This window comes from Triplophysa dalaica, chromosome 13 (genome assembly GCF_015846415.1).
Source record: "Triplophysa dalaica isolate WHDGS20190420 chromosome 13, ASM1584641v1, whole genome shotgun sequence".
Taxonomy (NCBI): Eukaryota; Metazoa; Chordata; class Actinopteri; order Cypriniformes; family Nemacheilidae; genus Triplophysa; species Triplophysa dalaica.
In genome coordinates, this window is record NC_079554.1 from 9,125,532 (window position 1) to 9,139,078 (window position 13,547).

General features: G+C 38.1%; 2 protein-coding genes across 3 annotated transcripts in view; one reads left to right on the forward strand and one right to left on the reverse strand.

Moving 5' to 3' along the window:
- Positions 1-13,547, reverse strand: part of cdc42bpb (CDC42 binding protein kinase beta (DMPK-like)) — a 66,892-nt gene that overhangs the window by 10,974 nt on the left and 42,371 nt on the right. For both annotated transcript variants that reach the window (XM_056763979.1, XM_056763980.1), the window contains exons 15-20: positions 12,151-12,256; positions 11,919-12,043; positions 11,710-11,815; positions 8,474-8,622; positions 8,190-8,287; positions 8,039-8,118 (exon numbers count right to left, since the gene is read on the reverse strand). In XM_056763979.1, the coding sequence (XP_056619957.1) occupies positions 8,039-8,118; positions 8,190-8,287; positions 8,474-8,622; positions 11,710-11,815; positions 11,919-12,043; positions 12,151-12,256 (664 nt within the window). The remainder of the gene's footprint in view (positions 1-8,038; positions 8,119-8,189; positions 8,288-8,473; positions 8,623-11,709; positions 11,816-11,918; positions 12,044-12,150; positions 12,257-13,547) is intronic.
- LOC130434084 (zinc finger MYM-type protein 1-like) lies at positions 18-4,481 on the forward strand. The gene is made up of 3 exons (XM_056763981.1): positions 18-3,277; positions 3,793-3,867; positions 3,965-4,481. Exons 1-3 carry the CDS (start codon positions 1,124-1,126, stop codon positions 4,055-4,057), a joined length of 2,322 nt encoding a protein of 773 aa, XP_056619959.1. The 5' UTR covers positions 18-1,123; the 3' UTR covers positions 4,058-4,481.

Here is a 13,547-nt window from a genome sequence, read left to right on the forward strand (position 1 = left end):
CTGTAGGGAAAGACGAGAGGAGTGAACATTTGTTGGGTGCTATTTCTATTCCATCTACACAACATCTTTTGTCCTACAGCTTCCTGTTGCTCATTATTACGATAAAACATTCTTTAACCCCACCCCCAACTGACATTAACACATCACGCAAATCACACGAACATAGTCACAGAATTGTGAACTTACATGAGTATCCAGAGGTCACATGCTTACATGTGAAAACCATGAGAGAACCATACGTTTAAGCTTATCATAAGTTTTATTGATGATGGTCTGATTCTGATAGCTCAGCAGGACCTCTTCAGGAATAGAATTCACTTAATTTAATTGAATTTAGAATTGTGAATGGTTGACAGGGTGTTGCTATGTGGTTGCTAAGGAGTATGCTGTTATGCATTGGCCAGGGATGATACCCGTCGTTCAAAACCTGTGTAAAACCTCTTTCTTTTGTAGGACACACAAGAAGATATTTTGAGAAATAGTCTTGTGGTTATGTTCATACAATGGAAGTCAATGTGGTCCAATGTTGTTTGGTTACCAACATTCTTCCAAGTATCTTTTGTGTTCTGCCGTAGAAAGTTTTTTTCTCCAGCATAGTGTGACAGGTTATGTGCTGTAGTATAGAGTTAGGAATTTGTTGACGCTCCCTTAACCGTATGCATCAGGGGCGTTTCCGTGCCTCCCTTGCCTCGAATCGAATAAGAATATTATTAAAAGTTCAGAAATAAAATAGGTGAGCGGATAAAACGTATTTAGTTAAATATGAGATCAATCGGCGTGTACTATAGTGTGAAACAGCGACACCGCTCGAAAGAAGATCAAATATGGATTTGATTTTCTTGCCTCCTCTAAGCTCATTGATTTTCAATATACACCCTAAAGCGTGCCGTGAGTTTGAGTGCGAGTAATTGAAAAGAATGGAGAAAAGTCACGTGAGAGGAGGCAATGCCTCCAAGGGACTTTGATTGGATTAACTCATCAGTGAGATCATATCTCACGTCATCCCGCCTTCCTGCTCGACTTCGTCATACATTTTAAACTGCTGGCGCTAAAATAGATTGAACGTTAATTCAATTGTTTTCTTAGTTTTATTAATCGGCGTGTTGTAGGATTCATTTCGGAGATGGCGGAGGAAGAGGAGTTATCGATTGTTGACAGAATATTACGTGGTTTTTCATTCGACACCTTGTCTTTTGAGGAGAAAAAAGCAATCAAATCTGGCGGAAGACCGCAGCCCAATGTCAATATTAATAGACAAGGGAGAGTATTTTCTGTCAATTGGTACTCAAAAGTGGACTGGCTCACCGGGAGTAAAGAGAAAACCCGTTTGTTCTGTTGGCCTTGCCTTCTTTTCTCAAGTACCCGAAATGGCACATGGACAAAATATGGATTTGAAGACGTTAAAAACTTGGAACGGGCAGTTCAGCGACATTCCAAATCAAAGGACCATGTAAGTGCCCAAGTTAAACTTAATCTTTTGGGAAGAGTTCGTATAGAACATGTCTTGGATGAGGGAGCTAGACTTCAAGTCGAAAAGCATAACCAGACTGTGAGGAAAAATCGTGCAGTGCTCGAGCGCTTAATTGACACCACAACCCTTCTTGCCCGACAAGAACTAGCATTCCGCGGTCGCTATGAAAATGCTAGCTCGGACAACAAGGGTAACTACAGAGAATTTCTTGAATGTCAGGCTAAACACGATGAGTTGCTGGCGACGCATTTGCAGACAAGCACCGTGTTTTCTGGAACGTCAAATCGTATCCAGAATGATCTAATTCACTGTATCGCTTCTGTCGTTTCCCAAGCTGTCAAAACTCAAATTGATGCAGCTCCATTCTTTGCATGGCAAGTAGACGAAACAACAGATATTAGCAATCAAGCTCAACTGTCAATTTCTGTGCGATATGTTGACGGAAATGCAGCAATTCAAGAGAGATTTGTTGGATTTTTTAACGTGTCCGGTGGACGTGATGCACAATCTGTGTATGAAGTTGTTGCCACGGCGATGGCCCCGTTTAGATTTGAAGAGAAATTGGTTGCGCAAACATATGATGGGGCAGCCGTGATGGCCTCTGCATTGAATGGTCTACAAGCAAAAGTGAAAGCGGTGGCTCCTTCTGCTATGTTTGTGCATTGTTATGCACACAGGTTAAATCTCGTTCTTAGCCAGGGAGCAAAAAGCATACCAAGTGTACGAGTGTTTTTTGCAAATTTAGGAGGATTCGCAACATTCTTTTCTCACTCTTCAAAGAGAACGGCTCTGCTGGAAGAGGTTGGCTGCTCTCGGTTGCCGAAAAGTGCTCCAACTAGATGGAATTTTAATTCACGGGCAGTGTCCACAGTTGCTGAAAATCGCGAGAAGTTGCTTAATGTATTCAGGCGAATTGTTGATGCACCTGCCATGGATGATGACACTGTGCGAGGAGCTCTGGGCTTCATTGGATATTTGGAAAACTTTGAGTTCATGTTTTTTCTTTCAACATTCAAAGCAATTTTTTCTCTGACTGATGTGGTTTTCGACATTGTACAAAACAAGGCAATGGATATTGCATTTTGTAGAAAGAAAATCGACAATCTTCTTTCCACATTGGTGACTCTGGGTTCTGAAGACCGCTTTACACAGGTATATGACAGTGCTGCTCATCTACCTGATGTTCATGCTCCAAAGAGGTCTCGGGCCATGATGAAAGAGGGAGTGGATGTTAAGGAGCACTATCGACTGCTTTACATGTCCATAATTGACAACCAGACGAAGCAGATCAAACAGAGATTTGCTGATTTGGACAACTTAAAGTTTCTCCAGTTGTTGAACAATGCAATGTTTGAGCAGATGTGCAATGTATTTCCAGTTGAGGCATTACACTCTCTAATCACCTCCTATGGTCAACATTTTGATACAGACCGGCTCAAATCAGAGTTACAAGTTTTTTATTCTGACAGAGACCTGCATGGAGAAAACGGCAAGTTGTGTGACCTCCTCAGAGCATTTAAGTCTAATGATTTGGACATGGCTATGCCAGAACTTTATAAACTAATGTGTCTTGGTGCTACAATTGGAGCGACATCTGCAGGAGTGGAAAGAAGTTTTTCATGCCTGAAACGGACCAAGAACTACATGCGCAGTGCAACAGGTCAGAAACGTCTATCTGAATTGGCACTGTTGTCTATTGAAAAATCCCTTGTGAAAGCATTGGAAGGAAGAGGCTCATGGTGGTATGACCAGGTGACAGAGAAGTTCAATTCCATGAAGGAAAGAAGAGTGGACTTCACTTTTAAGGTTAGAAGTCTAAAATACTATAAATGTCTTTCACAAATATTACAATGTGTCTTTTTAGTTAAATTTAGTTAAACAATTTTTGTGACTCATAGGTTACATAAGAAATTGCAGAATAGAAAATGGATTAGATTAGGATTGCATTCACTTCCACTAAAAATATTATTAGCATTCATTTATGCAAGCATTAATTGTAAATTATTTTTGTCATTTGTAATATATTAATAAATATGACAAGATTTTTTTCATTTTAAGAGTTTTAGGTGAAGTGTTCATCATGATTGATCTGTTCCCTTTCATAGTGAAGAAGTAGGCTAAGAGCAGGCAGTGAAGTGAGTTCAGGGTTTCAGGATTAGGAAATGTTCTTGTACTGGCATTAATAGAAATTGTAAAATAATTGGTAAGTGAATTTGAAAAGGTCAAATCATTTTACATTTAAAGACTGTTCCATGTTTCAAATTGAAATGCATTACATTTTCCCACTCTTAAAGTTCTGTATGTTTTGTCCTGTCCTCCAGCCTCCATCTTTGTTCAGATTTGTTCAAAAACTTTTGCTTGTGATCAGACTTGCTCAGGATAACAGCAGGGCTAAAGTAAGTCACATCTATTTGATTTGATCTCTTAAATGCTTTGGGTATTTCTGGGACTGCTAATAATTAAATTGATGGTATTGGTGTAATTCTTATATAGGAAATCCCAAGAGTTCCAGTGAAAGATGAAGGTGGTGTTGATGTACCTTTCGCCAAAGCAGGGAAAATAAAAAACTGCAAAAATCAGACGTAAAATCAAACTTGTAATAATTAAAGAGGAATTTTTCACACATAAACACTGTAATGACACTGGTTTTCTGACAAACGCATGTGTTAAAAGTGCAGAGATTAATAAAAATTACATGGGTAGAAATCTGCCTCCTCATTTTTTAAGTCCACTGCACACCACTGGTATGCATGTGCATTAGTCTTCTCAAACACCACTAATCACTTATGGTTTTGTGATTTTGGGCAGAAGACACGAAGTCCTGTGCAGTGTATAACTCAAATGCAAATGCAATTGTAAAACCAAACACTAAAACAACATGCTAACATAAAATAAAACTCTAAATAACATACAAACAACGTTTACGAAGCACAAACATTGTAAAGTGAGGTAAATACATCTATGACAACTGAATGCACACAATAATGAGTGACAGAAAAGGAAATTAACATGAAACTCCCTTTACAATCTAATGTTTGATTAGCTGATAAGCCAGCACATCCTCGCAAAACTCATCTCTGCATTTGGAGTAACACTGATACACTGGTTATTGACTATCCTTTCCTATATTTAATTCGATTTATTGTACGGCTGGATGTCTAAATCATGCAGTCCACATTATGAATACTCTGTAAATTAACAACCATGATTTGGTGTCTTAACTGTCAAGTCAAATGAAAAGTGATGTTATTTGCGCTAGGGCTTTAAGAGGTTAGAATGCAAAAGAGAGGTGGTTAATGCTAACAGATGAATGCTAATTCTGTGTCATGCTCTAAGCTTTCACACGCTAACCTTTAGCACCTACAATTTGATTGAACTGGATCTAACGTCTGGATGCATTACGGCAGGAAAACATGGCCAGCAGACAAAAAATGGAATAAATGGCATGCTGGTTAGGCTAAAAACTGTAAAGCAAATTAAATTTTGAATAACTTAAAACTTAAATTCTAATGATTTCAATGAATGTGAGCGCTTTAGACGAAGAAAGCACAAGGAGCAGCACTAAACTTCATTTGACTTTTTATCAAAAAAGTGTTTTTTGTCTGCTGACAGATGACTCCTGAGGTTACAGGTCACAAAGGTAGGAGCTTTGTTACTTCAAACTTACTTCATCCCAAAGCGCAAGCAGAGATGATGCGGATGAGGAGGATACAGAATCCTTTTTTATGAGGGGGACAAAAATAAGATGACAGGTTACATCTTTCCTTTTTGTTTTGAGCTTGCTTTGACTTGGTCTTCTCCTGTAGATCACGTCCACTGTTCTAAACTGAAGTATGGAAGCAGTTTCCTGATGAGGCATTATTGAAACAGCGCTCTGGACGTCTATACCCATCTGTTTGCCTTGATCTGGGATTAGATGATCACCAGGGCATGATGGGTCATTGGGAAGTGTAATGACTCTATAATTGTAGTAGGTTCATCACACTTCATCACACAGCTGCTGTTCCAATGCAATCTTTTGAATGCGCTACGCAAGAACCAACAGGAGGTCTGAGTGATTTCATCAATGCTGTTTTACATGATATGTGCTAACCTTGAATGTTCGGCTCATTTTTAATGGAAGAAAAACATCATAACAGCCCTGCTAATCTAGCTTTGTCTCAGGGTTCCAACACATTTTACATTTCGAAATTCCATACTTTTCAAGACTCATACATATAGACTTCCCAGAAGGTTTTTCAGACCATATTTAACATCTAACGAGAGGATTTTAAAAATCTAATTGTTCACATGTATATTATTATAATATTTTGCCAAATAATCAGTGGACAATTGTAGCTATACCTCTTACAAATGAATGAAAACCAAACAAAGAAATGTTCAATGCACAACAACCTCGTCAAATTTTGAAAGAAGCCAAGTTAATGGACTTAAATTCTCTTTTCATGTTCATTAATTAATTATATTTCACCAGTTTTTCTGTTGCGGTGGGTAGAAGGTTTACAGATATATAATTTGACAAATTATTAACATTGCACTAATTTCCGATAAAATGTATGCAGGATTTTAGAAATACTGAGGTCCAAACTTTTTTTTTCTTCAGCTACATATGTGCATTTTAGAACAATTGTACAGCAATAAGTCTTTTTATGTTTATCAGTGATGAGTAAACACATGGTCAAGTGATACATTTATACAAAAATTGCCAAATTGGAATACAATCAGTCTTTCAAGAGCATTTCGGATCTGGAATGACAAATGAAGCTCTATCCCTATTACCTTTTGTGCTACAGACATAGACATCAAATTACAAAAGTTGCAGACACTTGTTATGAATTAAAAAGAGTTTAAATAATATAGAAAGAGAATTAAAGAACAAGAATACATGGATGTGTTTGAAATATTTGCAAATAATAATGTTTTAATAGGCTAAACACAACCCATCAACGCACCCGAGTCAAAACCATGCGGTTTAGGATGAACCGATGTCTGGTCCTGTTTTTGCCTCGTTTCATCATTTTGTAGTTCGCATTATTGGATATTGCAATTGGCCATTTAGTCAGATTCATTATTTAAATGTTGATGAGCATCAAGCGCGCTCAAATTGGGAGCGCAAACTCCCGAGCACTCTGGAAAAAAGGAACAAGCAACACAGCCGTTTTGCATGTGTTTTTAGACATGTGAACTACCCCCTAACATTTCTATGATAAACCATTAAACGTTTAGCTAAGCGCATTTTCACAATTAGCTGACCTTGAGCTTCCAGCCTCTTTCATTTGATTGGACAGTAATCCTCGGCTTCCTTTATTTGATTGAACAAATTCAATCATAGAGCGCTGTTAAACAACTGAGAAAGACCAGATCCGAGATACGTTATCCAGGCGTTTTGTACTATATTGGTGACAGTTTTCACGACTTTTAATACATACCATGGAAAAACTGCCCAGACATCAGGGACCTAAATGATGGGTACTACCATGTGTTCAACATGTTTAATTAAACAGTAGGGGGAGCCCTAACTGCGTAACATCCAATCGCAGCAAAACAGTCCACCAGCAGATCTGGTCTAGCGCCAATCTTTTGGCAACGCTTAAAACATGCTCCAAACTTCCTTAAAATGCATTTGTTATTAGAAAATCTTAATTTTTCTCCATACTCAATTATATTTTTTCTTACTAATCCAGACCTGGAAAACAATCAAATAAGAATCCATACTTTTCCACAACACGCAGGAACCCTTTGTGTCTGAAATGGGCTGTGTTCCCTATATCTTGCACTATGTATGTTTCCAATTCCTTATATAAGAAATAGTGAATGAGAGATCAAGTGGTTACAGCAAACATCTGTACAGCAATCATGTAAGTTCTATTTGTTATATTAAGTTCTATTAATATGTTTACGTTTAAAAGTTTTTCTTAAATACTTTAATAATAATAATATTTTATTATTTATAATTATTATTCTATTTTATTATAAATATTATGATTAATTATTGAGAAAGAAAATTGTGTTGATGTTTTGTTTTTAATAATAATATTAATCACTTAATCAATTAAAAAAAGTATTTTGTTAATTTTATTAGTTTAGTTATAATAAATAAGTAATTAGTTTAGTTATTTATTATCAATTAATTGCATTCAACACAATATTTACAAACATTGCCTCATACAGAGATGCAGTACATGTCGTCCACTTGCATTATCTTTCGGATTTTTATGTCTATGTAAAAAGACTCTATGTCTATAGATTGCCCGGAGCAATCGCCCCGCCCATGGCATACCATGTAAAACACCCGAAAGACTGTTGACTGAGTGAATCAGAAATCCCCAGAATCAGAATTAACCCGTCAGTGTCTCAACGTTTATAAGTTGCAGTCTTCTCCCCTGTTTATTGTGGCTACATTAGACATTATCTCATCGTTCTGATAAACAACTAACTACTTCTCTGATGTTCTGAGGTCCGGAGATCATTATAATTATGACATGGACAAAGAGAGGCTTGTTCAAGCATCGTAATGCAGTAATGCATCACCAGATGCATCAGCCAGATATAATGAGAAACACTCACTCTGAATGTCAGGTCATGAGCGAGGGGGGAGGTATTGAAGTACTCGAAGATGGAGTCCTGAAAGTCTGGCAGCTTCAGGCCTACAGATGAGAGAAAATCAAATTGTGAGGAAGGAAATAAAACCATGCAAAAAATGTATTACAACTTTTACCTTTGTCCGTCCGAGAGCAGCTCTCCTCCATTTCCTTCTTCAAGTTCTCCATCTGTTCTTCCAGCTCTTTGTTCTTGGCCTCTGTATCCTTCAGTTTGCTGTAGGACAAGAGAGACCAAAAAGTATGTCACACCACACAGTATGGACAGCAGTATGGTTCCCATTACCTGGAATAAAATCTGCAACTTTCAGATTTAAGACATCTGAACTCTTGCTTTGGAGTTTATCAACACCATTCTGAATATATAAAAAGATTGTCTATTACAGCACAATCAAAGACCGACCTCTCAAAAGAGATGTTGGCCGCTTTGACCTTGCGCAGCTCTTCCTGAACCAGTTGCTTGGCACGGATTTCAGCTTCTAAAGCCGACTGCAGTTCCAGACGGGCAGACATGTCCAATTTCTGACTGCGACGCACCTTCCACAAGGGATCCTGTAAAGGAAAGGAGAAGCAGTTTATAAACTGAGCCAGTGTTTCCATTAGCTTTACTCTGAAGCATATATCCCTTAAAGATGGTCAGGATTTGGTTACATCAGAAGTTGCGTTCTTTTTCTATCAGGTCTTTGAGAGGCGTTCTAATTCTGGTTGTCCTTTTAACAGTTATAAGAAAACACTGCAGTAAGTGATGAAAGACGGATGACGTGAGCTCATTGGTTGTCACTCCCAAAACTCGCTAATTTGCATAAAGTTGAACAATTCTCAACTATCTTACACGCCCACTTCCTGTCCTGTCACTAGCCGGGTTTCCATCACCCTGGTTTTATGTGCATTTTGAAGTTTCACATCAAACACAAAATAAAAACCCTTAATTCGCAAAAAAGTTTCTACGCGTGCTTGAGGTGGCTTTCCTTTTTTGCAAAAAACAGATAATGCGAATAATAGGATAGGAGATGGAAACCCATTTGCCAAATAAACTTGACGCAGGGAAAATGAAACCCTTGAGACTGAGGCTGTTACCTCTTATGATGTCTTTATGGTTTCCGGGTCTTTTTATTAGGGGTGGGAGAAAAAAATCGATTCACATATGAATCGTGATTCAGTCTTTTAGCGATTCAAATCAACTCATAACATTTAAAATCAATGTTATTTAAATTTGTAAGTAAAAATAATAACGTGATGTCATCGGAACAGAAAAGGCAGAAGTCTACAGCTAGAGAGGTGCAGCACCCGGTCCAGTTAGAAGGCGCACACCATACGCAGAGAAACAGGGGAGCATACACGAGCAGTAGAGAAAGAGAAAACCATTCAGCCCCGTTGTACTAAATTTCAATTTATACACTTGTTTTTATGTCTGACAACAGAAAATGGGAATGAGAATGGCTTTATTGGGCACTCGGTTGTATTAAAATACAATTAAAAAGACCAAACGATTCCCACCCCTACTTTTTATTTACCGTTTTGCCAAGTTCGCTCAAGGAACTTGATGGAAACACCAATTTCGCATTCGTTTTCCCTTCTGTTATTGCGAACTTTGAAAAGATTCAAATCAAAGTTTTGATGGAAACCGTGCTACTGTCGCTCCAGTCGCTAAGCTGCTATTGAAATGAATGATATCATATCGCCACCATTCCCTGACTGTGTGAACGGACCTTTAAAGGACAACAAAGCTAACGAAATACTTGGACCATTAAATCCGAACCTAATTATATAATATATTATTATATACTTCAATTATCAAACATGTTTTGTAACCATTTAATTGTTCTAAATAAGACTTAATTCTGTTACAAAGCAGCATGCACGAAAAATGACACCCAAATAGACTCCACCACATTACACGGATACCAAAATTCCCCCCATCAGAATAAAACTTAATCCCCTAAAATGGATTTGCCATAAATTGGAGGACTCGCGAGGTGCTTATCTTGGATCTCCAACAATTTAATAGCTATTGATCTCAGCTGTCAGCAAACCATTCCAGCACCTACATGTGTGGCTACACAACAAGATGGAGATTTATAAAAGAAAAACAGCCAATGGCTGAGGGACAGCTGAAGATTGTGGAGAGAGAAAAGAGGATTACATCTATTTTACGCTTCAAAGACGTGAACATTTCTGGGAACTGATGATGGCACATGCGCGTAGCTTCTGCCTATGTTACTTCACAGCTGATGGGAAGTGGGCAGCGTTGATGGGCATTTATGGGATGTTACTGGCAGAACTCATCAGCTTTACATTAGAGCTCTGAGACTGCAGGTCCTGTCCAGATTGGCTCTTAAACACTCACGATCTGGTCTTATACTGAGGAACTCAGTCTTTTGTTTAAGATTGTCCAAGTTAATGAGTTCTCAATAAGACTGATCTGATATCCATCCAACAGCATGCAGGCGGAAAGTGGAGCGTATACACACTGACCTCAGAAGAACAATGGACTTTTTTAGTCTTTTATGAATAACGTTCAGCAATGGAGAGAGCTGATGCAGCACTTCCATTCATCTGCCCTTTGACGTTTTCATGTTTTTTTCTATTTATCCATGTGAAATTTCTTGGTGAGAACAGTTTCTGTCATGAGATGACGTGTAAGAACAGAAAGCTGAATGTCTTATGTCCTTCATTCTACAGAGCATCTGATTGGACAGAAATCTGTGTGATGCAAATCTACTTACAAATAAGTTTTGAGGATTTCGAATACACGTTTAAAAAACATGGACTCAAAGCCACGAAACTTCACTTTTGATGTCACATGATCTTAAAAAGGTCTTGACAGATGAATGACAGATTGATTGGCCAACAGCCAACAAGACAATCTTGAGCTCCGCCTCTTTTACTGACTGGAGGTTTGCTGTAAGCACTCACCCGCTTGGTGACCCGAGGTGCCACCGTGGACCTCTGGGCCGGGATGTCTACTCCAGAATCTTGCTGATATAGTAATCAAAGTGACCAAAAATGAACAAAGACACAAAATTGAACAGATCTATTCATCAGATTCCCTTAAGAGACATTAGTGGAAAGACAAAGGAATGTTGAGTCATACTCAAGACAACAAATGCTTTGTGAAGAAACTATCTTCAAATAAACAAAACCACAACAGGACATTCAATTTATTGTAATATTAGGTCAGTGCCACCATACATGGGAACTTTAGGACACACTTAATCAGTTGCAAAGCTCAAACAACGTCTATGTTTACCCTATCATGCATCAACCCAACAATGAAGTCAATCAATGAGTAAACTTGTGAATAAGCAAAACGGATCAGATCTTTGGATGATGGATTTAAGCCAAACCTTCTTGGCGACAAATCAATAGTTCTCATCGGCAGATCCCAATATGGCAATAACAGTAATTACTTTCTTTTTTGGAAACATACTGATGTCAATCTCCTTCTTATAGTTTGTCCTGAACCTCCTTAGTGCAGGATAATGAATCAAACGTGACTTCCAATGACTGACAAATTTAGTAGTTGTCTCCCCGGGAGACGGGAAAGTGGAGCATAACCACAGATCAACAGTTCAACTGGTTGCTCATGCGACTGTGAGAAGGTGTTGTGATGTGAAAATAAGAGATAGTGACGTTTACCAGAGTTCTGGATCCAAGACTGGAGCTACGCAGAGACTCCAACTCCTCCGTCATCTTGGAGGCCAAAGCCTGAAGGTATCCACGTGCATCTTTCTCATCGCTGACCCTATAAACACACACATACATCGATTTGAAAACACATCAATTCAATTGCTTCACAGGCAAGTCAACACAGTATTTATTTCATTTATATGTGTGATATTTCTCACCATTGGATGATCTCGGCGATCTGCGCTTCCCAGTGTGCTACGCTCTCTTTTTTAGATGCTAGATCCTGAAGCTCATCCTCAAGCTGCCTGTTCTGAGCGGTCAACTTGTCCACAAACGTGCAGAGCTGAAAAATTAGATTTAAGGATCAACGTGAAATTGTCACACACACTGACACTCAAACAGACTTCAACTCAATGCTGCCCCTAGCCAAAAAGAAAGAGGAATTCATACCCTGTCTGTTTCTGCAGTGAGTTTGCGGTTTTCCTCGGTCAGGAGATGGCGTTCACGTTCATACTTCTCTTTCAGGGTGCCCGTGGTCTCGTCCATCTCAGTTTGCCTGTGGTTTTAGAGAGAATAAGCGGTCAAAGATTTTGGAAATTAATGTTTTGACAAGATTTACTTAGAAATTAGGTCTGCATGATTTAACAAAAATTGCAACATTTCACAATAACAGTGATTTTCAATAAAAAAATGGTGTCAGGTCAATGTAAATAGCAGAAAGGTGGTATTTAAAGGTGCAATGTGTGATATTAACAATGATTTCAGTGTTCCCCCTAGGTTTACAGCTTTGGCGGGGGGGTTGGTTGGGGAAAATTGACGAAAAATCATTTCCTTTTCATTCTTTATGTGCTATCTATCTATCTATATATCTATCTAGTCACATACATTGATTGTCTGGGAGGGTATGCTTTGTAAAATTTTAAAAATGTTATATATAAATATAAATAAATGTATTTAAATCTTTTTAAAATTGACTTTGGCAAATAACCTTTGTTAAAGGTATAGAAGTATTTGTTAATATTAATGGGCCAGAGCTTAAAAAAGTAAAGAACTAAAAAAAGATTTATAAATACTAACAAATATATTGCTCATTCATTGTTCGTTAATGTCATCTCTTGTCTTATTTAATCAGCAGATTTACAATGTCCTGACTAAAAACATTTTAAACACACATATGTAAATAGTAAGCGGCATGTAATTCATTAATATACATCTTAACCGCCATCCGGTGATGAATGGACTTTTGATGCTTGTCAGGGGCAGGATGCGCAACACTTAGACTTGGAGCAGGAGAGCTACTCCGGCTGCTACTCGCAGTGGAGTGAGTTTTGCCATCTTCAGTTCCATGTGAGCGCTTAAAAAACGCAAATATTTTCATTTGGTTTTCACCTGATTGAAGCGACATATTTCCCTCCGTGCGCTCTCTGTCAGCTAATGTTTGTTTGTGTGTGAGTGAGCGCGTGTGTGCTCTCATTGGGATAATTGTAAACGCGCAAACACAGACAGAAAAGACATGCCATCGTGGAAATAAGATAAATAACATATTACTTAAGGGTTATTTAGTTTGTTTAATAAAATAACAAATTGTAATCTGGCGCTATAAAGAAAATCAAATTTACTTGACGTCCAAGGGTGGCGGGGCGAGCCTTATATAATGGTAGGGGAAACACTGGATCTATTGACAAAAATGCAATATATATACATAACGCTTCATTATGTACGGTCTTTATATACCTATGAACAAATAGTTGTGTTTTTATTACCTTAGCATGAGCTATTTCTATCTAGATACACCTCAGGTCTAATTTCATGGAATTCGCCATGTTTCTGCAGTAGCCATAAATGGA